The 25402-nt window shown below is 42.9% G+C and overlaps 1 protein-coding gene across 2 annotated transcripts in view; it reads left to right on the top strand.

The window, feature by feature from the left end:
• The window catches only part of MCTP2 (multiple C2 and transmembrane domain containing 2), a 337462-nt gene that overhangs the window by 87744 nt on the left and 224316 nt on the right, over positions 1–25402 (top strand). For both annotated transcript variants that reach the window (XM_073618403.1, XM_073618402.1), the window contains exon 2: positions 18095–18631. In XM_073618403.1, coding sequence (XP_073474504.1) covers positions 18146–18631 — 486 coding nt within the window. In that variant the 5' untranslated portion in view covers positions 18095–18145. The remainder of the gene's footprint in view (positions 1–18094; positions 18632–25402) is intronic.

Raw genomic sequence — 25402 nt, 5'->3', positions numbered from 1 at the left:
GGCTGGTCGGCAAGTGGTGAAACCACGAACGGCAGCAACTGGCTCCCGCTGCTGCCAAAAGCCAATCAGGAGTGCGAGTCATCAGAGAGGCAAGGCTCTGTTGAATGTCGCTGGATGGAGAGGGGGCTCAGGTAAGTAAGTACTAAAACTGGAGCACTCAGAATCTGGTGCAGCTGTGCATGGCAGGCAAATCAGTTTCTAACTTCAGCTTGTTCAATTAAGCTTTGGCAATGAATCCTGGAAGTTGATTGGTTTCTATGCAGAGCTGCACCAGATTTTGCACCCTCCAGCTTTAGTAAATAACCCCCTTAGTGCTCTTAATTGAGACAAGTACACACAATAGAAGGATATTCTTTGTTCATATTTCATGTCTGAGGTTTACAACCACTTTAAAACCCCCAAACATTATATATTTTCTTAACGCAGAGACCCTGGAGAATAAAATGGTAGTCGTTCCAATTTTTTAAGTCACACCGTATTTGCGCAATGGTTATCAAGTGCAACATTTTATTAAAGTGGTCGTAAATGATGATTTGTTTTAAATTAAAATAACAAACATGTTATACATGTTATAACCTGCTCTGTGCAATGGTATTCCAAGGAGCAGCCCGAACCTCTTTTGGGGTCCACTGCTGGCGCTCTCTGCTCCTCCTCCTCCTGTGTCCAGGGGCGCCCCGTCCATTAAGGGCGCACGGGCGCCGCCTCTCCTATCCTTGCTGTCGCCACCCCCTATCTATGCGTCCGGCCCCTTTCAGGATGCCGGGCGCATGAATTGCAGCATCGGGGGTGGGTTTTTTTTGTTTTGTTTTTTTTGAAGCACCGATTGGAGCCAGAGGCTCTAATACGCTTCAGAATAGGGTGGACTCTTGACACAGAGCATTGCACTCGGAGCCCACCCAGGTGTGTTAGAATAGCAAATGAATATTCACTATTCTCACACTGAATGGCCTCTCCGCCAATCAAGAAACGTGGGTCTGAGACACTTTTCCCGATTGGCTGAAAGGAGAAGCATTTCAATTGGCCTAGGAGGAGGCAGGAGGAGATGCACAGCGGAAGTCACCGTGCTACCAAGAAGGAAGCAGGGGAAGGTGAAGACGCCGCAAGTCAGGAAGCCCCTATAGAGGGAAAAGGAGAAGCCACATTGATGCTGAGGAGGAGAGCAGGGGAAGGGGAAGCCATTGCCCATCGGGAAGCATTGCCCGCCATAGATGGGGTAAGTGCTGGTGCGCATACCTCCCAACATTTTGAGATGGGAATGAGGGACACCTACTAGCAAATGTATGTAGGCATAGGACACGCCCCCTGTCACACCCCCTTAAAGGAGTATTAACCCAAAAAAAGGTTAATTAAATCCACAAGTGCTTTTTTTAACCACTACTATTCCTTTACATTGGCTTTTAAAAATGTACAAATGCAGCAATTTAGAAATTGGATGAAAGGTTTTAGCACTGGGAAACACTTTTTGAAAGCTAAAAAGTGCATTTTATATACAACTATATGGATCAGACCAAAATGAGGGACAAATGAGGAGGAATGAGGGACAGAGGGACATCCATTGCTCCAAATCGGGGACAGTCCCTCAAAATCAGGGACAGTTGGGAGGTATGCCGGTGAGGGACCGACGCCCCCCCCCCCCCCGCACCAGCTGTGCCACTGTCTGACCCCCAAAGCAAGTGCTTGCTATGGGAGCAGACCTGCGAGCTTGCCTCCGAGGTGGGCTGTGTGCATCTATAGACATACACAGAGCGGTTAGGCCCCACCCCCCCGCTCTCTGCTCACAGGATTTGATTGACAGCAGCAGCAACCACTGGTTCCACAGAACCCTGGTTGGGAACGGCTGGTCTAGTGTGTTGGAAGTTGTCACCCATGTGAGCCTGGCATCATGTAAGTTCCAGGTATGTTCTCACAGTGACAGTCATTGCTGTGATGTTAGTCATTTTTTTGCAGACGTTTAGGTTGACGGTATATAGAAGCTATTTAAGAGCTGAGCTCCTGCTGCAATATCCAGGAACGTGCCGGTGGCTATCCTCCTAAATTCTTTGGAATTCTACAGTAGTCATCAGCAATGTGCGGAATGTTGGGCTCCTCCTATCACAGGAAGTCCTTTTTATTGAGGGATAAAAAATGACTTGGACTTTGTCAACATTTTTTGAATGGCAAATATTGGATTTTTATTCAAACTGCCGACATGTGAAGGTGTGATCTTCTCGAATACAAAGAAAGGTCACTTCCCCCACCTATAACCGGTCTTCACAGCAAGGAGCACTGGAAGGGCAAAACGCATGTCAAATAAAACCAAAGAGTTTCCAAGCTCAACTTACCAACCAGCCTGCAACCAACCGGATTAACCTGTCTATCAGTATGCGTTAAACAGGGGTTTAGTTGCACACATTTGCAAATACATGTGTAAGCTGCAGGACCCGGCAAGGCACCCTGTATCCTGCAGACCCTAACTCTAACTTTGAAGAGTCTCCACAGTGGGAGCACATGTATTCTGATGGATAGATGAAGGGCAGGTGACTGGAGTCATCTGCAAATGTGTGCAACTAAAGCCCTGTTTTTAACGCATACTGTTAGGCATGTTAATTCAGTTGGCCGCAGGCCGGTTGGTAAGTTGAGCTTGGAAATTCTTTGGTTTTATTTGACATGATCTTCTCAAACAGAACACAAGAAATTGTACCTTTTCAATCATTTAACCGTTTGCCGACCGTATAACTTGCATATATACGGTGATAAGGCGGCTCTGCTGCGCTGGATCACATACCTATCACATGATCCCACACTTTCGGGTCTTGGGTGCGCACGCCAACACCGTCCTGATCACAGTGGGAACTAATTGGCAGGGTACAAGGGACTCGATGTCTGCTGGCACCCACCAATGCTTTGGTACAGAGGCAGAATGGCGGTCTGCCTCTGTAAACAAGTCAGATTGCCATTCTGTCAGTACAGAAGGCATGGATCCTGTGTTCCTGCAAATCGGGGGCACCTTCTATGCCTCCCCTAGTACAGGCCCCTCCCCTAGTACAAGCCCCTCCCCCACTACAGTGAACCACCTTCTATGCCCTCCCCTAGTACAGGACCCTCCCCTAGTACAGGACCCTCCCCTAGTACAGGACCCTCCCCTAGTACAGGACCCTCCCCTAGTACAGGACCCTCCCCTAGTACAGGACCCTCCCCTAGTACAGGACCCTCTCCCCACTACACTGAACCACCTTCTATGCCCTTCCCTAGTACAGGCCCCTCCCCTAGTACAGGCCCCTCCCCTAGTACAGGACCCTCCCCTAGTACAGGACCCTCCCCTAGTATAGGACCCTCCCCTAGTATAGGACCCTCCCCTAGTATAGGACCCTCCCCTAGTACAGGACCCTCCCCTAGTACAGGACCCTCCCCCCACTACACTGAACCACCTTCTTTGCCCTCCCCTAGTACAAGCCCCTCCCCTAGTACAAGCCCCTCCCCCACTACACTGAACCACCTTCTATGCCCTCCCCTAGTACAGAACCCTCCCCTAGTGCAAGCCCCTCCCCCACTACACTGAACCACCTTCTATGCCCTCCCCTAGTACAGGCCCCTCCCCTAGTACAAGCCCCTCCCCACCACACTGAAATACCTTCTATGCCAGGGATATGTAATTAGCGGACCTCCAGCTGTTGCAAAACTACAAGTCCCAACATGCCTCTGCCTCTGGGTGTCATGCTTGTGGCTGTCAGAGTCTTGCTATGCCTCATGGGACTTGTAGTTCTGCAACAGCTGGAGGTCCGCTAATTGCATATCCCTGTTCTGTGCCCTCCCCTAGTACAGGCCCCTCCCCACTACACTGAAACACTGGCTAGGCACACAGTTAACCCCGTGATCACCCCTGATGTTTAACCCCATCCCAGCCAGTGTAGTACAGTGACAGTGCATATTTTTTAGCGCCGATTACGATATTAGACCCCTTTCACACTGAGGCAGTTTTCAGGCATTTTAGCGCTAGAAATCGCGCCCATAAAGCGCCTGAAAACTGCCTCACATTCTCTGCAAGGGGTGCTTTCACACTGGGGCGGTGTGCTTGCGGGACATTAGAGAAAGTCCTGCAAGCAGCATCTTTGAGGCGGGTTGGGAGCACTATTAATGGCGGTCCCAAAACCCCCCTATAATTAACGGGCAGCGCTCTGAAAGCGCTGCAAAACGGGTCTTTTTTCTTTTTTTTAGGTCACGTTATAACGTGATTTTAAAATAACCGGCCCCAAAAGCACCGCCAAAACACTGCTTAAGTGCTGCAAAAAACAACTGGCGCTTTAGCGGTAACGGCACAGCGCTGCAGTGTGAAAGGGGTCTTACTGTCACTGGTCCCCAGAAAGTTTCAAAAGTCTTTTCGTGTCCGATATGTCTGCTGCAATATCGCAGTCCCGCTATAAGTCGCAGATCGCCGCCATTACTGGTAACAAATGAATTAATAAAAACTTCCCATAGTTTGTAGGCGCAAAAAATAAACACAGAGGTGATCAAATACCACCAAAAGAAAGCTCTATTTGTGAGAAAAGAAGATCATACATTTTATTTGGGTACTTTGTTGCAAGACCACGCAGTTGTCCGTTAAAGCAACGCGGTGCTGTATCGCTATCGGTCTGGAGGTCAAGTGGTTAATTGAACAAGCTGAAGTTAGAAGCTGATTGGCTGCCATGCACAGCTGCACCAGATTCTGTGTGCTCCAGTTGTAGTAAATCTCCCCTATTGTGTCAAAAAAACTGTTCAAAAATGTTGAAAAATAACCCAAAAACCATTTTATACCATCTTTTCTTTTTCCACACGCTTAGGAAATTGTTTAAAAGAACACGTGTAACTGTGATGCCATTTATTTGCATTCTTTGTGTACGATAATTATTATTTGATGAATTTGTGCTTTGTTAATTGTTTGAGTCTTGTGCTCCCTACCAAAATTGAGCTCATGGACAGCTTGGCTCGGAACCATGTACCATATTTCATAAGGTGTTATGGAGCTTTCATCTTTTGTTTAGCATTCTTTATTACATACTAAGTAATTTCCTGCAGCATGGCAGAAATAAGGGTTTGGGATGTTTTTCTTTCCTTTTTTTTAAACGTAAATGTATTCCAAACAGAGGTCAATGCAAGTCGCAATGAAATAAAAAAATTAGTGCAGGAACCTTTTTCAAAGTCAAAGCGACATGAGTCGCAGCAATTTGAACATATCGCATGACGAATCACACCGGTGTGAACGAGGTCTCAAGGTACTTTTGTGCTGATTTGGTAGTGGAAAGTTTTGTGGTTTGTATAGTGTTTGCTCTTCTTTTTTTTTTTTTTTTTTTACTTTTTTACTGGTATTTTCAGTATTTTAAAAAGTAATTAAAATGTTTTAAAAAAATGTTTTAAATAATCAAGATAAGATGACATAATACATGAGTTGCATTTCTACGTGGCGGGTGGAACTAGCTTCCATTTTCACAATTTTCTTTATTTTACCTGGTGAATCTTAGAGCGGCTGCTCCGGTGCGATCCTTTTGTGGGGGAAAAATACTTTGTTGAATTAAAAAAATGAGAAAACAACCCAATTTTTTTTCTATATTGTGAAATATGTTATGCCAAGTAAATTGACACCCAGCATGTCTGATCACTGAGCTGATACTAAGCATTTGTATGAGTATCGGTACTCGTGCAAATGCTCCGATACCTAAAACTGATACTTTCAGCCGTCAGCAGGATTCCTCCACTGACAGCTGAAATATTAAAAAAAGCCGGCAATTATCAGTTGTTAAAGCGGAGTTCCACCCAAAAATGGAACTTCCGCTTTAAGTACAGGTAACCCCCTGACATGCCACATTTGGCACGTAATTTTTTTTGGGGGGCGGGAGCGGGTACACTGTTTTTACGGCTCTCATGCAGCTCCCACTTCCTCCCAGGGCTCCGTGGCGCCGGAAGGAATTTCACCTCTTCCCCCTCCCTCCCTGCAATCTTCTGGGACATCTCACAGGTCCCAGAAGATTGCCCAGCCATTCATAGCACGCAGCGCGGCTTGCGCTCCCGGCTGTGAAGCCACAGCCGAGCGCCCATAGTTAAAATGCCGGCGCTTCGGAGAGGAGGGGCAGCTACACTTTTTGTAGCTGCTGACTTTTAAATGGGTGGAATCCCGCTTTAATGAGCGGGGCCGCCGCGTCCTTAACTGATGACTTATTCATCTGTCAGTGGGATTCCCCTGATGACAGTTGAAGTGTAAATAAAATCCTGGCAGTTGGAGCTGTCAAAAAAAAAAAAAAAAGCAGCCAGGCATTGTTTATCAACAACATTGCTCAGCTGCTGAAACAGAAAGATAAAAAGAAACATTGTTTCTTTTTGTATCTTTCTGTTCAGCTACAGATCAAAGGGATAAACTGCGATCTGCAGATGAAGTCAGTTTTAAAGCAACCTATCCGGTAAAAAAACATTTTTTTTTGTTTATTAAATGTTTCTCTGTTAAACCCCTTACTAAACATGAATTAACTGTAATCAGCCTTAATTAATGCCTTATTCTCCTCCATTTAATTAATCATTTCCTGATGATTTTTTTTGTTCACTTCTATTTCATAAACTATTAATAACGAAAACTCTTTTTTGTTTGCTTTGTTTGTTAATATTTTTACACCTTTAAGATAGATTTACATGTTTCACTATAAAAGAAAGCACAAAATGTAAAAAAAAAAAATGTAATGTGTAAATAACTTCTCAATGCTTTGTACTAGGGATGCACTGATTCCATTTTTTTTTTTATACAAGTACGAGTACCGATACTTTTTGTGTACTCCTCAATACCAATTGCCGATACCTACTGCAACTGTTTTGTTTACACTTCAGCTGTCAGCAATGGTACAAAGCATTGAAAAGTTATTTTACAAATGAAATACATTTTTTTTTTTGCCCTTTTTTTTATTAAAGTGAAACATGTAAAAATATCTTAAAGGTGCAAAAACTAACAAAGCAAACAACAAAAAGTTGTATATAATTATTGAGGAGGAGAATATGGAGTTAATTAAGGATAATTTAGTGTAAATAAGGGTTAAAACAAAGGTTGCTTTAAAATCCATCTGCAGAGGGAAGTTCATCCCTTTGATCCATAGATGACGAAACGGATACAAAAAGAAACAATTTTTCTTTTCCTCTCTGTTTCAGTGGCTGAGCAACCTTGCATTGCCTGGCTGCTTTTTTCTTTTTTTTTGACAGTTCCAATTGCCAGGACTTCATTTACCTGTCAATTAGACATTTTCACTTAGGGGTGTACTCCAGCGGTTTAGACATTAATGGCTGTGTGTTGAGTAATTTTGAGGGGACAGCAAATTTACACTGTTATACAAGCTGTACACTCACTACTTTACATTGTAGCAAAGTGTCATTTCTTCAGTGTTGTCACATGAAAAGATAGAAGAAAATATTTACATAAATGTGAGGGGTGTACTCACTTTTGTGAAATACTGTAAGTCTGAAAAATAGGCCTGGTCCATTTAACAGTTTTTTAAGCTGAATTAGCACAGTTTATAAATGCTGATGGTACTTGACACACAGCAGGACAATGGACAGGTTTAATCATTTCCATAGTAAGAACGGCTGAAGTCTTCTGGTCTCGTTCTGAAGACTTTTTCACGTTGATGTAACCGTTCTTGTATTGATTTTTTGCCACTGGTATTCTTTCCATTTTTAGATAGTGAGGCCCTTTAACCCGAATTACTGTTCTTCGAGTCCCAAATAAGAGAAATCCTGAAATGCCAGCCCTGACCCGCATCTGGCATGCTGGCTGTAGAACTCTGACCACTTTCCTTTGGCACTAAACCTAGCCGAGATCAACTGTTCTACAAATCAGCATGTTGTTCATATTGTTCCCTTTTGTCCGGGGCCAGTATTCGACTAGCACTGGTGAGTCAAGGACTTGTTTACATCGTGTGGTAGTTTGAGCAAGCGGCGTGGTTTGCTATGTGTATGTAATAGAGAGGAAGAGTAACGGATGTTTTATGTTTTATTGGGCACGTGCTTCCAAAGGCTTTTTGGCATTTACAGCTAATGCAGAAAGCATGCAAGAGCAATTTAGATTATTTGTGTACTCTGCATAATAATATATTAAGCGTTGTTGTGAGTAGACTTTCCCAGCCTCGGTTTTGTGACCAGTTGTGTGTACAATCTGATCCTGTATGCTGTGAACAAGGCTCTTTGCCAAAACATGTTAGCGGTTACTTTGTACTTGGTGATTATCGAATAAAGAATTTTGGACGGATTCCAGAGTGCAGGTTCTTTCCACATATCCTAGATCTTGTATAATGTATTTGTCCTATAACATTTTACCCTGTGTTAGAAAAGTAAGGTCAGCCTTTAGGTTGGGTTCGCTTTCATTGGCATGGTGGTTGTAGCCGCATGAATGCATTTGTAGAGAAAAAGAAAGTTGAGTATTATGTGTGAACTAAGGTCTCATTCGCATGAGGAGTACTACAGCATACACCCATGCGAGGGCTGTGTTTGCCCACATGGAGTGCACAGGTATTTATTCCGTGCCTTCCCATGTAGCCGTCCAATTCATGTCTTTTGGGTTGAGGGCAGTGCCATATCGCAAAAAATGGTCTGGTCATTAAGTGGGCAAATCCAACCGGGGCTGAAGTGGTTAAAAGCATCCCAGTCTTAGTCCGTAGGGTTCAATATTGAGTTGGCCCACCCTTTGGAGCTATAACAGCTTCAACTCTTCTGGGATGGCTGTCCACAAGGTTTAGGAGTGTGTCTATGGCAGTGGTTCTCAACTCCTGCCCTCAGGACCCACTAACAGGACAGATTTTAAGTATTACCCTGGGGAGATGCAGACTAGAATACTGCAATCACTGAGCAGCAAATGATATCACCTGTGATGTATTTCAGTTATCTTGCAAATCTGGCCTGTTAATGGGTCCTGAGAACAGGAGTTGAGAACCACTGCTCTATGGGAATGTGTGACTCTTCTTCCAGAAGAGCATTTGTGACACTGATGGACGAAAAGGCCTGGCTCGCAGTCTCCGCTCTAATTCATCAAAAAGGTGTTCTATGGGGTTGAGGTCAGGACTTTGTGCAGGCCAGTCAAGTTCCTCCACCTCAAACTCACTCATCCATGTCATCCATGGACCTTGCTTTGTGCACTCGTCCAAATCATATGGTGTGGGGTTCTTTTTTCAGGGTTTGGGCTTGGCCCCTTAGTTTCAGTGAAGGGAACTTTAAAGGCGTCAGCAAACCAAGACATTTTGGACAATTTCATGCTGCTAACTTTGTGGGAACAGAACCCTTCAGGTTCCAACATGACTGCAGACCAGTGCACAAAGCAAACATCCCCATAGACACACTCCTAAACCTTGTGGACAGCCTTCCCAGAAGAGTTGAAGCTGTTATAGCTGCAAAGGGTGGGCCAACTCAATATTGAACCCTACGGACGAAGACTGGGATGCCATTAAAGTTCAAGTGGACTTCCACCCAAAAATTGAACTTCCACTTTTTGGATTCCTCCCCCCCTCCGGTGTCACATTTGGCACCTTTCAGGGGGAGGAGAGAGCAGATACCTGTCTAATACAGGTATTTGCTCCCACTTCCTGGCATAGATCACCGTGGCGCTTGCGGTGACCTATGCCACTTCCGGCGCCTACCCCGTCCTCCCCTGCTGTATTCTGTGAGACACAGAACACAGCAGGGACCTGAGAGGACGCGCAGCGTGACTCGCGCATGCGCAGTAGGGAACCAGGAAGTGAAGCCACACGGCTTCACTTCCTTATTCTCTTACCGAGGATGGCGGCGGCAGCAGCCGAGAGCCGAACAACGGATTGGCTTCGGCTGCCAACATCGCGGGCACCCTGGACAGTTAAGTGTCCATGTATTAAAAGTCAGCAGCTGCAGTATTTGTTGAAGGCAGGCGTCCCAATACTTTTGACAATATAGTGTATTTTAGGAGTCTGAATTCTATACAGCCAAGTACACAGCCCCCCCCCCCCTTTTCACCCCCACCTTCTTCTATTTAGTAGGGCAGCACTTTACATATGTGGAATAAAAATTCCAGAAATGTAAGCAGTTTGGTAATGACCTAGCCAGTGCCAGGACAAGGTCATTTAGTGCCCCCCCCCCCCTCAAAATGCATGAGCATTATGTGTCAGCAAAAATTCCCTCCCCAGAAAAAAAAATCAAGAACTAATTTCCCTCCCAGCTCAAATCATCTCCCTCCCCAAATCCACCCTCGTAGCACAAATCTTCAACACCTCAAAATTTCCCTTCAAGCATAAAGTCTCGCACCCCCCCCCCCCTTCCAAATTTCCCCTCCTAGCACAAATCCCCCAATGAACCCTACTAGCACAAATCTACCCCCCTTTTCACCCTCCCAGTAAAAATCCAACCCCCCCCCCCCATATCGCCTCTTCTATCAAAATCCCCCAAATTCCCACTGCACCCAGGGCAGCCGTCCCTCCTGCCCACCCCTTGTCTCAGCCCTGGACCCAGCAAATGGCGCTAAATTCCAGTATATTTGGCAGGCACAGCTCCTCCTCCCACTCCTCTCTCCCCCTCTTCTGAGTCCTCCCCAGACAGCCGGTACTAGCAGGGCACAGCATGCGTGACTCAGAGAAATGTTGCACTTACTGTGCTTTGTTTACATGTCCAGAATAGAAATTCCAAAGATGTAAGCAATCCGGCAATGATCCGGCAACCGGAGCTAAATTACGAACGTTCCGGGTCAATTCCAGCAATTTCCCAGCTATGCAGATTCCCAGAGGTTTGGAAGTAAACGGTAAGGCTCCATTCATGTGACTTTTCATGTGACCTTGGACACATAACGTCACATGATAAGTTGCAGCCCATGTAACTCAATGGAAGCCGTTTTAATCTATGCATCTTAAAGTCACAGCGACTTTAAAAAGGTTTCTGCACTGCTTTTATGCAACTGCAATGTAAACTCTCAAAAGTTGCATGAAAGTCTTAATCTGAATGTTATCAATGCAACGGTCAAAGCCAAAATCAACAGCCAAAGCTGCATCCAAGTCATCACCATCCAAAGTTGCAATGTAAAGTTGCAATGGAAATCACAAGTATGAATGGAGCCTCAGTGTATATTTTTCTTCAGCACATAAATAGGAAGGTACGAGAAACTTAAATGGCATATAAAATTATCTTTTTAGGTTTAATGTACACGGAACGCTGAGGTAACCTCCTCTGAAAGCATTTTTTGACAGCTTGAAACTGGCGTTTAAAAACACCCAATTTGCTGCGTTTGCATGCCGCGTTTAGCTGCGTTTGCATGCCGCGTTTAGCTACGTTTGCGTCTAGGAGCGTTTATTTAAGTTAACATCATAGGACCCTCCCAATGCCCAAAAAACAGTATTATTTAACTATTTCAGCCATTCTGTGAGACCAGAGTGAGTAGCAGCAGCTGAGAGAGCAGCAGTGTACTTGTATCTACCTTAATTTCGGTGCTTTTACTATGGATCCCATAATGAGCATATGTGAGGAAAAAGTGCAATTTTTTTAAATATATTTAATTTTTAAATTGCAATTGATTAGTATATTTTTTGTTTATTTTTTATTATAAGCTGTATATGTAATTTCATTTTATTTATTTTGCCTTTTTTAATGCAAATTTTCATTGCAATTTTTAAAATATTTTCAATTAACCCTAACTGGAAACCCTAACTTGTTCTTCAAGGGGAAAACCCTAAACCTAACCATAACACCCTAACCGGAAACCCTAACTTGTTCTTCAAGGGGAAAACCCTAACCATAACACCCTAACCGGAAGCCCTAGCCATAACCGGAAACCCTAACGGGAAACCATAACCCTTACCATAACCCTAAACTTGTTCTTCAAGGGGAAAACCCTAACCCTCTAAACCCAATGGTAAACCCTAACCAGAAACCCTAACGGGAAACCATAACCCTTACCATTACCCTAAACTTATTTTTCAAGGGGAAAACCCTAACCTTAACCATAACCCCCTAATCCTAATGGTAAACCCTAACCAGAAACCCTAACCCTCATGGGAAACACTAACTCTAACCTGAAACCATAATCCTTACCATAACCCTAAACTTGTTCTTCAAGGGGAAAACCCTAACCGGAAACCCTAACGGGAAACCATAACCTTTACCATAACACTAAACTTGTTCTTCAAGGAGAAAACCCTAACCCTAACCACAACCCCCTGACCCTAATAGGAAACCTTAACCCCTAACCCTAAATTTCATGCATGTTTGAACAAGTCGGGGGGTGAAGCTCAATGGTGGGGTCATCTGGTTGAAATCTAACAACGTATAGGTCAAATTCCAATTATACTTTGGCTAATAGCAATGCTAGTGGTGTATTGGGTTGGATCATGGGCTCATTTCGTTTTTAAAAAAAATTGTTGGTGGTTTTTCATCATTTGCCATCATTTTTAAGTTTTTTTGTAATGTAAGAAAATAGGGCACCTGTAAATACGCTTCTAAACGAAAACGCGGCTAAACGCCGGTACCGCGTTTAGCGGCGTTTTGCGTCTGAAACGTCAGAAACTTCGGCATCTGAACTCATTTTTTTGCCTTCAAAGAAAAGCCTATAAATGCAACTGCCTAAAAATGACATTAAACAATCCTGTGTAAACGTACACATAAGATAACATTGGATGAGTTCAGGGGCAGCTAAGAAAAGCAGCCAAATGCCTCTGAACGTCCGTTTACCAGCAGCCGTGTATATGAGGCCTTAGTACTCACCTCTAGTTTTGAATAAAGTAACATGAAAATATAGTTATAATATTGACTCGTCCTTATCAGGATATTCTGGAGCTGCAGCTGTACTGTGTGACTCGGTGGGTCGGTATCCTAAATTAGCATGCACCATTGAACTGGTTATCTAGTACATCTGATATATTTTCCGTAAGTTTTACTACTTATTTACAATACTTATCAGATGGATTGAAATTTACAATATGCCATTTGAGTGAATGGACTTGTTATCAGCACTCCTGTAATGTGTACATATTTGTGCCTCCTGAATATCTGATAAGGACACGTGAATAATTTGCCTATTTTATTATATGTGGTTTAAAATATACAATATTTCACAAAAGTGAGTACACACCTCACATTTTTGTAGATATTTTATTCTATCTTTTCATGTGACAACACTGAAGAAATGACACTTTGATACAATGTAAAGTAGTGAGTGTACAGCTTGTATAACAGTGTAAGGGAGGGGATCATGCTCTGCTTCAGTATGTCGCAGTACATATTGGCATTCATGGTTCCCTGAATGAGCTCCCCAGTGCTGGCAGCACTCATGCAGCCCCAGACCATGACACTCCCACCACCATGCTTGACTGTAGGCAAGACACACTTGTCTTTGTACTCCTCACCTGGTTGTCACCACACATGCTTGACACCATCTGAACCAAATAAGATTATCTTGGTCTCATCAGACCACAGGACATGGTTCCAGTAATCCATGTCCTTAGTCTGCTTGTCTTCAGCAAACTGTTTGCAGGATTTCTTGTGCATCGTCCTTAAAAGAGGCTTCCTTCTGGGACAACTGCAATGCAGACCAATTTGATGCAGTGTGCGGCGTATGGTCTGGTCACTGACACCCCTTCAACCTCTGCAGCACTCATACGTCTATTTCCCAAACACAACTTCTGGATATGACGCTGAGCATGTGCACTCAACTTCTTTGGTGGACCATGGCGAGGCCTGTTCTGAGTGGAACCTGTCCTGTTAAACTGCTGTATGGTCTTGGCCACTGTGCTGCAGCTCAATTTTATGGTCTTGGGGATCTTCTTATAGCCTAGGTCATCTGTATGTAGAGCAAAAATTCATTTCATTTCTTCAGTGTTGTCACATGAAAAGATATAATAAAGTATTTACAAAAATGTGAGGGGTGTACTCACTTTTGTGAGATATTTTGTGTATGTATGTATGTGTGTGTATGTATTATGTGTGTATGTATGTATGTGTGTATGTATATATATATATATATATATATATATATATATATATATATATATATATATAATGTGTGTATATGTGTTTTTGTGTGTATGTATATGTATATGTGTATATATATATATATATATATATATATATATATATATATATATATATATATATATATATATATGTATGTATATATATATATTTATGTGTGTGTATATATTTGTATATGACAGCCCTCAGTCAACAACTATACACACTGTACAAACATACTGTATCTACCCACATATACCACCCTCCTCCATCCACCATGTGATGGCAGCCTTGGTATGCGGGTATATATGCTTGCACAGTCTAAATAGTTGTTATTTTGAGACAGATGGGCTATTGGACACAATTACTTTTTGGAGGCTAGGGACAAGAGATTCCCAGAGCACTAAGGGTTAGCTAAACAAACGGCTAAAGCAGCCTGATTAATTGTTAAAAAAAAAAAAAAAAGAGCAATCTCGCTCCAACACCCCTCACGATCTTAATCCGACATTTCCAACATTCATGTAACAAGTGCAGAGCAGTTCTCTGCTTGGGGCTGTAAAAAAAAAAAAAAAAAAAAAAAAAGGCATACGGAAAAGTTTATCACAACATTGCTCAACGCTGACAGATAAAAATAAATGTTGTATCAAAGGGATGCACTGCGGTCTGTAAATGAGATCAGTTTTACCACTTAAAGTGATTTTAAAGCTTTGTTTTAAAAAAAAAAAAATAAATGACAATCGTGTCTATACTTTTCCACCTCTGTGCAGTGATTTTGCACAGAGTGGCGCCCCGATCATCCTTTTCTGGGGTTCCCCCGTGGCACTCCTGGCTCCTCCTCTTCTCGAGTGTCCTCTCGGAGAGATGCTCTCCCTCTGGGCACTCGTGCAGGCACGCTCCCGAGGCCTGCTGCTGCGTCCATTGACACAGACGACAGGACTCGGCCCTGCCCCCGGCTCCCGCGTCACTGGATTTGATTGACAGCAGCAGAAGTCAATGGCTCCTGCTGCCATCAATCTATCCAATGAGGGCCGGAGACAGTGGCTGGAGCTGCTGTGCTTGTCCCCGTCGCTGGAACGACTGGGATCAGGTAAGTAAAAGGGAGGCTTTGGGGGGGCTGCATAGAATGCACGAAGGGGAAAAAACGTGAAGGTTTACAACCCCTTTAAAGACTACGTGTTTTTTTTTTTTTTTTGACACTTATTGCTTAAAAGTTAAAGTCAGTATTTTTTGCTTGAAAATTACTTAGAACCCCCAAACATTTTATATATATATATATATATATATATATATATATATATATATATATATATATATATATATATATATATATATATTAGACATGTGCACAGCCAAAAAATTTGTTCGTTTTCGTTCCATTCGTTTATTATTATTTTTTTTTTAGTTTTTCGGGTCATTCGTTATGATCGTGATTCGTAAATTCGTTCATTCGTACATTTTTACATTTGTACATTTGTAAATTCGTACATTCGTTAAATCGTACATTTGTAAATTCGGAAATTTGTAAATTCGAAGTTTGAAAATCCAAAAACCTGAAAATTCAAAAATCTGAAATAGTAACTAACTATTAAATTATAGGTATTGTAATTCCCTTTCAAATTTGACTGTCAGTGAACGTAACAAATATGAATGTATCCGAAGTTACGAATTATCCAAAATGAATGCTGCATCTAAACAAATGGAACGGAACATATTAATAATAATAATAAAACATTATTATTATTGTTATTTATTATTAATTCATTATGTTCCATTCCGTTTTTTCGGATCATTCATAACTTCGGATAAATTTGTATGTGTTACGTTCACTAACAGCCAAATTTGAAAGGAAATTACAATACCTATAATTTAAAAGTTACTAGTAATTACTAATAGTTAAGTTATTACTTAACTATTATTTCAGATTTCCGAATTTACAAATTTACGAATGTACGAATGCCCGAATTTACGAATGTCCAATTTTATCGAATTTACGAATGTTCGGAAAAAATTCGTTAAACGGGTTTTCATTCATTCGGATATTCCCAAATTAACGAATTTGTCGAAATTTGTTAAACGAATTCGGAACGAAACGAATTGCACATGCCTTATAAATATAAATATAAATATATATATATATAATTTATTTTTTTTTTGCAGAGAATAAAATGGTGGTCGTTGCAATATTTTATATCACCATTTATTTGCACAGTGGTCTTTCAAGCGCAATTTTTTGGGAAACAATAGCCTTCAATGAATTAAAAAAAAAAAACAATAAACAGTAAAGTTAGCCCAATGTTTTGTATAATGTAAAAGATGATGTGACGCCAAGAATCGTGACCTTTATTCCAAGCAAAAAAATTGTGATTCTCATTTTATCCAGAATCGTGCAGCTCTAAAAACAACACAGCAATGGCTGTCAAAATCGTCAAATAGAATAATTTATTCAAACAATGATCTGTTTTTTTATATCACTTTCTTTTATTTGTTGGGCAACAATGTGTTGGTTTGTGTAGCATGGTTCTAATTTAAAAAAAATAAATAAAAAAAAATAAATAAATGACATGTTCTTGGGTCATAGGCCATGGAAAAGTGTCACCCTAAAGTTTCTTGCAGTCCAAAGGTCATGCCAAGCGTTGATATTTGGCTTTTAAGGTCAAAGTTGATATTTGGATTTTAGTTTTTTCTTAGGAAAGATTGATTCCATATTATTTTCTTATTTATAAAACGTAATAGTTTTTTTATTTTTCTTCTATTTTATTTGACTGATAGCTGTATGTAGAACTGATCATTGCAAAGGCAGCAAGAAAGGTTGGCATAATAGGGTGGACATCAAATTCCAAATGTTCTGTTGTGTTTTCCAATTTGAGGAAGATGGTGCTGAGAGATTGCTGTAGGCTGCCAATTTTGTGGCTTTAATACTTTGAGTAACTGACTTTAATATGAGGCCATACTCAACCTGGGAACAGCGTTTGTGTGTTAGTATAGAAGATGTTTGTTATTTAAAGGGTCTGTTATGACCCACTTTGAACTTGAGTCACTGCCATCTGTTTGAGATGCTACTGAGATCCTTCAGGGTTCATTTTGACCTACAGTTGACTATCTCATCAGAACTGCATTTAAGCTGCTTCAAGTGGGTTTTGCATTCTTGTAGATTTTTTTTTGAAAGGCAAAAAAAGCTGATTGACACAGGCCTTAAACAAATGAAACTGGCCTTGTGAAGTTATATAATGTTATTAGTATCTTATGTTTGAATAAAAATCTGAATGATATTAAAATATAAAATAAAATAGACCTATCATGATCACCAAACCATAACAGGAAAAATGAGCCACCAACTTGTCAATAGTTGATGCTAAAAAAGGCATTTCTGGCAAAACCCCATTTCATAAGAACCTTCTTACCATCCATGTACCACTGATTAAATCGTGACCCAACATAAGAACACAACCAATCAACATGCACCCCCACTTCAGAGTGATATCTGGGGCCTGCATGTATTATTTCTGGGCACATTCCGGGTCTTCAGGTTGACACCTGCACCAGCTCTGATGCTGTTCAATAGTAAGCCTTGATCAGTGTGCAAACTTATCAGTTTTCCTAGGAAACCCTTCAACAGATTTGAGTGACATGGACACCTCCCCCCATTCTCGTAAGGACTCCCAGAAAGATACATGTCCTATCAGTGCATGAGCACATGGTCTGCATCAGTGGTTCCCATCCCAACAAGCCATGGTTTGTAAATCTCTGTGTGTGTGTGTGTGTGTGTGTGTGTGTGTGTGTGTGTGTGTGTGTGTGTATGTATGTGTGTATATATATATATATATATATATATATATATATATATATATATATATATATATACCAAGCCATTGACATGGATTTAAAGCACCCATGCAAGGTGAGTAAAATCCTGAAAACATGACCTTTACTTGAGGACTGAGGTTGGGAACCACTGGTCTACATGATAGTGCTCTTGTTGCCACTGGTCTACATGATGGTGTTCTTGTTGCCACTGGTCTACATGATGGTGTTCTTGTTGCCACTGGTCTACAAGATGGTGCTCTTGTGATTTCCATCAGTCTAATATACAGCTATTTTATATGTTCCTCCTTGTACACTGCCATATATCTCATTTGTTTTTATGATCTTACAGGTGAAAATAAAATCCAGAAGGTGCGGTTGAGTTGTGTCAGTTTTGGCAGCCATGGAGTGGGATAAGCCATCAGTTTGGGGGTCTCTGAAACAAAAGACTCGTCCTTTATTTCAGAACTTATCAGTCAAGCGTACCAAGAGGAGCTCACGTAAGATCTTAGACATTCAAAAAAGGCACCTTACTGATCGGATGAGCGTCTCCGTGCCAAATATGATGGAGATTGGATGTACCATCGAGGAGGAGACGGATTATACAGACTGCACCATCGAATCTACCTCCATTTCAAACAGCCATTCATCTCCGGTAATGTCCCACAGACAGAGGGAGTACATTAAACATTCAAAAGAAAGCAGTACCTGGGTGCACGAAAACAGAGTCCATATGGAAATTACAGTTACAGATACTGATCTAAAAAATACAGACTCAGAGACCAAAGAGGACGAGCTGGAGGATGACGACAAATACGAAGATAAGAATATATTGGAATTGCTCCAGAGGGAAGTCATGTCTGACAGCTTGAGTGATAAGAGATTTGAGGTAATGGGGTAACGGAGCACTTTAAGTTTACCTAAAACCAAAACTTTTTCTTGTTTGCCTACTCCATCCAAAATGAAACAATGGTTAAAACCTTAGGTTTGGGGAAAATCCCCATCACTTTTAACCCCTAAAGAAAGTAAAGGAAATCCTCTCTTGGATGTCACCAAAACAAGTGGTTTGAGTTTGAAGATTTTGGCTATATTTGTTTTGGTAACCACTTTTGCCCCCTTTTTTTAATTCTGGTGACAACAGCCAGAGGAAGAATAGAGAAGAGGTTAATCTCTCCAGCCAGGACACAGACAGCAATAAAAAAAAAGAAGTTCTAACTCCTCAAAACTCAAACGAAAAAGTATTTATTGCTGTCTGTGCCCCCCCTTAGGGGGTTTCCCCCTCTCTATTTGTCCTCCTGTTTACCATTATCATTGAAAGTGAAAGTAAAAGAAAATCCCAAATTTTGGGTTGTCCCCAGAAAAGTAATAGAGGGGAAACCTTCCAATGGAAGAATTCATTTTAGTGACCAGGGGTCCCCAAGAAATTTTCTTAATTTGCAGGGATTGCCTCTCACTTCCTGTTTACAGCTATGGGACAGAAAGTGAAGGGAAAACTTCACAATGGGACACAGATGGCGAAAAAAAAAAATCTGATGGGTTATAACCCTCCCTTACTCTAGTCAATTGGAAAAAAAAAAAAGTTTTGCCTATAGTTCTACTTTAAAACACTCACTATCCATAGCATAATATAGCAGTGGCAGCTGGTGGTGGCAAACAATACACCTACAGCCCGCCCTCCCCTGGGTTGGCCCCGCACTTACCCCATCAAGCAAGCAGCGCTTTCCCCGTGGGCGATGAACAGCGGCTTTTCGTGCATCTTGTCAAGGTGGCCGCGCATCTCCTCCCTCCTCCTCCTCCTCCTCCTAGACATCCAATAGGATCGCCTGTCCTTTCAGGCTTACTGGCCAGGAGAAGGATCAATGTGACAATAGCGAATATTCATTCGCTATTATCGCACAACTGGGGGGGGCTCAGGGCGCAGTGCAAGGCGCCCCGAGCCCACCCTTTTTTTTAAGCCTGTTAGAGCCTCTGGCTCTAATCACATGCTTCAAAAAAAAAAAAAAACCCTGCTGTAATCCATGCGTCCGGCTCCCTGCATGTAGATTAAAGGGGCCAGATGCATGGATAGGGGGGGAGCGGCGCCCGTGCGCCCCTAATGGACGGACCGCCACTGAAATATAGCCCATAAAAAGTCTGTGCCTCCAGCCACCTGCGTGTATGTAATGTACTATTATCCTCCAAAGGTCATGCATCTATTGTGCCATGTGTGCATCCACCTAGTGCTGAGATTAACTGCTCACCCCCTAGATATATTATGAGGTCAAAATGAGCTTTCTGCCACCCCCAGGGCAATCATTAGTACCGAATATCAAGCGTGCTGCTCATCTTGACTGCATTCACCCCACAAATAGATAGATATAGATATAGAGATATATATATATATATATATATATATATATATATATATATATATATATATATATATATATATATATATATATATATATATATATATATATATTAGCATGTGAAAACAAAGACTAGGACCAATAATGCTCTCTGTATATAACATGTAATTGTACTAAAGGATTAGAAACGCTCACATCTTCAGAGCACTCCGAGTGCTCTGAAAGCCAGATAAACAAAAGCTAAAGTTCCATTTCTGTCACACCACTCCACAGTACCCAAAACAACATGGCCACGTGATGATGTCACAGGTTGTAGCTCAGCCCCCCTCCCCCCTTACATGTTACGTCTGCTTCAAAGGACTTCCTCTGTAGGCAGTAAAAAAAACAGAGGTTCTAACTCCTCAAAACACCAAAACTCAAAGTCTTGGCTTTACATACACTTTAAAATATGTCCAGGTTAAAAAAGAAATATACATAAACTATATTGTCAAAAGTATTAGGACGCCTGCCGTTATACCCACGTGAACTTTAATGCCTTCTTAGTCTGTAGGGTTCAACATTGAGTTGGCCCACCCTTTGCCGCTATAACAGCTGCAACTCTTCTTGGTGCTAAGTCGGTGACTGTCCATGATACTGGCCAGACAGACCGGGTCTAAGGAGGTACGTCAATGGATAAAGCGACATTTAAAACAGAACAACAACCGCAGTAGCAGGTCCTCTTACATAAACAAGTCCAATGCAGAGTCCTTGGCCCTCCATTGGGTGTGAAGATGCCAAGGAACAGTCCACCGATGGAGCATAGGGGAGCGGGGAATAGGATAAGTTACACTGCTTTGCACGTCCCCTGGATCTAAATGAGCATTTAAAGTGTTTGTTACCCCAGCATTTCAAGTTATGTGCCTGCTGTACCATATACTTGTATGAGAAAGTATCCTGTTCTCTTTGTATTGCTTCCTTTTATGTGAAATTCCTGGTCTTCCTGCCAGTCCCTCTGCTTTCCTATTAAAAACTGACCACACTAAGCAGGGGAGCTCACCGTGGTCAGTTCTCTAGCTGTGCTGGGAACTCAGGCTGCTCTCCTCCAATGATCAGACTTGTCCAAACACCCCCTCTCCCTGCACAGCTTGTCACTGGGAAGCTCAGTGTACTGTTGCTTCTCCTCCCCCAACTCATATGCAGCAAAGACCCGAGGAAATGTAATCGCTTATAAAGAAAAATGGAAAAAAGGTATTTATAATTTTTTTTTTTTTATCTGTACAAAAATGTTTTGCCTTTCATTTCTATTTTAAACTGAATGGGTGGTTTTACAAGGTGATCGTTTACAATCAGTTTAACCCTTGCAGTGCGGGGGGGGGGCAGCCAAATTGCAATGGAGGATTTTTAGTCTCCATTAGGTTGGGCTTGATTTACATTATGTGTGAATATTGCCAAATAGACTGCATAGCCCGATCTTTTGAATTTTGTTTGTTTACCTTCAATAGAAATGGAGACAATGGCTTTAAATTAGTGACCCCGGTGTTGATACATCGACAGAACCGGCTTGGTTGATTATATGACTACAGATACAATCAATAGGCGAGGCTCTTGGTACACCAGGAAGCCATCCGTTAAGCAATCGGGTGAACAGGATGTGTATTGTTCTTCAGTCACATGCCTTAGGTCTGTTGGGTTTGGCTGTTTGCAAACCATTTGAAAGGGTTCTGAGCAAACTGTAAAATGCAGACTTTGGTCCAACTGAAACCCGACGATACGGAGCCCGGGCCAAGAGCCGGCTTTGTGTACAAATCAACACCATTTTTGTTTTGCTTTTTATAACGGAAGCATTGATCTTCCCCATATATACCATATTCATTCCCAACACTGTAGTGAGGCTCAGTTTTGGCTACTTGAAGTGGAGAGTAGTCATTATTTTGTGATCTTTAGGGGCTAGGCATCCATATGTGCATAAAGTAACCAGCTAAAACAATTGGGGGGGATTTACTAAAATTGGGGCAGATGTGCATAGTAACCAATCAGCTTCTAACGTCAGTTTGTTAAATTAAGCTTAAGAATAAAACCTAAAACTGATTGGTTACTATGCACAGCTGCACTTGTTTTAGTAAATCTCAACAATTGTGTATCATATGTAAAGTCTTGTAAGCAGGGATGCTGTCAGTGGCGTTGCTAGGGAGTGGCTTTTGGGGCTATAGCCCCGAATCTGGGGCCCATGGCTCCGAGTCTCTATAGGGGTCACCAAGGGGAGGGGAGGCTCTCTGGGGACCCTGATGTAAGTGGGGGACTCTGGGGACCCTGATTTTAAGGGGGGGCTTTCTGGGGACCCTAATATGAAAGGGGCTCTCTGGGAACCCTGATGTAAGTGGGAGTCTCTCTGGGGACCCTAATATGAAAGGGGCTCTCTGGGAACCCTGATGTAAGTGGGGGATCTCTGGGGACCCTGATGCAAGGGGGAGTCTCTCTGGGGACCCTGATGTAAGGGGTTAGGCTCTCTGGGGACCCTGATGTAAGAGGGGAGGCTCTATGGGGACCCTGATGTAAGGGGGGTGGCTCTATGGGGACCCTGATGTAAGGGGGGGGGGCTCTATGGGGACCCTGATGTAAGGGGGGAGCTCTCTGGGGAATCTGATGTAAGGAGGGGGCTCTCTGGGGACCCTGATGTAAGGGGGGGCACTTTCTGGGGACCCTGATGTAAAAGGGGTTCTCTGGGGATATATATATATACACACCTATATACATGTGTATGCCCGCCCAAGCGTATGACTTTCATTACTATGCTGCTATGGGCTCTAGCCCCAGATCTTTTGTAGACCTAGCAATGCCGCTGGCTGCTGTTATAAACCATGGGGCCCCATACAGCCAATGCTTCAGTTATGAATGAACACAGTGAGTGATCTGTACCGATCACTCATTGTGTTCATTCAGGAAAGGAACAGGCTGGTAAATTGTCATATTTACTGGACTTTTTTTTTCATACCTCCGAACTTTTTGAGATGAGAACGTGGGGCACCTATTAGCAAAAGTATGTAGGCATAGGAGAGACATACTCTGTCACGCCCCCTTAAAGGAGAATTGTACAAAAAGATCATTAGAATGTTGACTCTGTAAACAAATCGTCTTTGAAGGATGTTTCTAGATCAAGTGGTCTATTCATATTTGTGTTTTCCACAACCTAGTGGTTTGAGGTTCCTATTAGTGAGGTGCAGATGGGTCATGAAAAAGAGCAAGTTATATCCAATAAATCTTGTTTAATTATTCAAGGAGTGTGGTCTTTGTGTAAAGAGTTTGAGTAGTGGATCCAACATGCCCATGTTTTACTGAATTTGGAGGGGTCGTCTATCATTATATGTATCAGCTCTTCCATTTCAGCTGTTTGATGAACATAACGTATCCAATCTGAAATTGATAGTGGGGTAGAAAAGTTCCATTTCAGTGGGGTGCATCTTTTAGCTGTGTTTACAAGATGTAGGGATTTGTGGTATAAGGATTGTGGAAGGCAGGGGCGGACTGACAACTCGTGGGGCCCCCGGGCAATCGGAGATTATGAGGCCACACAGTATACACAAACCCACACACACACAGTATACAATCACACAGTATACACAAACCCACACACACACAGTATACAATCACACAGTATACACAAACCCACACACACACAGTATACAATCACACAGTATACACAAACCCACACACACACAGTATACAATCACACAGTATACACAGACATGTTTCTATTGGCTGAGAAGGTACTGGAGAGGTGGGGCAGCTATAATCTTGGGATTTTTAGACGAAAAGGACGTCGGTAAGGGACATTTCAGAGACAGATGTATAAAAAACACAGATTTTTACATACTGTCCCTGGTTTTACTGAGGCTGGCAACCCTAATGGGGCCCCCTAGTGGCCCGGGGCCCTCGCCTGAATTACAGTGGCAATTTGTTTTTTTTTTTAAACGCCTGATTAGAGCCATAGGCTCTAATAGGCATCACAAAAGGTGACCAGTGAGCACCATGCTGGGCGCTCGCCGGTCACTCAGCTGTGTTAGAAAAGCGAATGAATATCCACTTTCCTAACACTAAACCGCCTCTCTGCCATTCAGGTGCTCGGATCTGTTACCCGTCACCTGATTGGCTGAAAGGACAGGGGCTGTAATTGGATGCCTATCGGGCTTCCAATCATAGCAGAGGACAGGAAGAGAGGATGGGAGAAGACATCAATGAGCTGTCCTACCGAGACAGGGTAAGTGCGGGCGGGAGGCACACTGGCAGCATTTGATATGGCACAGTGGCTGTGTTTGATGGGGGAACAGTGGAAGCGTTTGATAGGGCACAGTGGGAGCGTTTGATGGGGCACAATGGGAGTGTTTGATGGGGCACAGTGGGAGCGTTTGATGGGGCACAGTGGGAGCATTTGATGGGGCACAGTGGGAGCGTTTGATAGGGGCACAGTGGGAGCGTTTGATAGGGGCACAGTGGGAGCGTTTGATAGGGGCACAGTGGGAGCGTTTGATAGGGGCACAGTGGGAGCGTTTGATGGGGCACAGTGGGAGCGTTTGATGGGGCACAGTGGGAGCGTTTGATAGGGGCACAGTGGGAGCGTTTGATGGGGCACAGTGGGAGCGTTTGATAGGGGCACAGTGGGAGCGTTTGATGGGGCACGGTGGGAGCGTTTGATAGGGGCACAGTGGGAGCGTTTGATAGGGGCACAGTGGGAGCGTTTGATGGGGCACAGTGGGAGCGTTTGATAGGGGCACAGTGGGAGCGTTTGATGGGGCACGGTGGGAGCGTTTGATAGGGGCACAGTGGGAGCGTTTGATAGGGGCACAGTGGGAGCGTTTGATGGGGCACAGTGGGAGCGTTTGATAGGGGCACAGTGGGAGCGTTTGATAGGGGTACAGTGGGAGCGTTTGATAGGGGCACAGTGGGAGCGTTTGATAGGGGCACAGTGGGAGCGTTTGATAGGGGCACAGTGGGAGCGTTTGATGGGGCACAGTGGGAGCGTTTGATATGGCCACAGTGGATGCTTGATGGTACAGTGGCTGCGATTGATGGGCACAGTGGCGGCAATTGATGGGGTTTTTTTTCAGAATTTTTCAGTTTGTTTGCGCCCCCCCAAAAAATTTTGAGCACCAGCTGCCACTGCATCCCAGTGTTCTTCTGTAAGATTGTTAAGATTTTGTTCCCATTTTAGACATGGTCCGCTAGTTTACACCTCTTGGTTGGAAAATAGTAAAGCATACATGAAGGACACTATATGTGATTGTGGGGAAGGTTTAATACAGAAGGTTTTGAATGGCGTGTGTTTTTCTATGCCAGTC

This window comes from Aquarana catesbeiana, linkage group LG03 (assembly GCF_042186555.1).
Source record: "Aquarana catesbeiana isolate 2022-GZ linkage group LG03, ASM4218655v1, whole genome shotgun sequence".
NCBI lineage: Eukaryota > Metazoa > Chordata > Amphibia > Anura > Ranidae > Aquarana > Aquarana catesbeiana.
The sequence above is the reverse complement of the archived record's forward strand: the minus strand, read 5'-3'. Positions and strand labels throughout refer to the sequence as shown.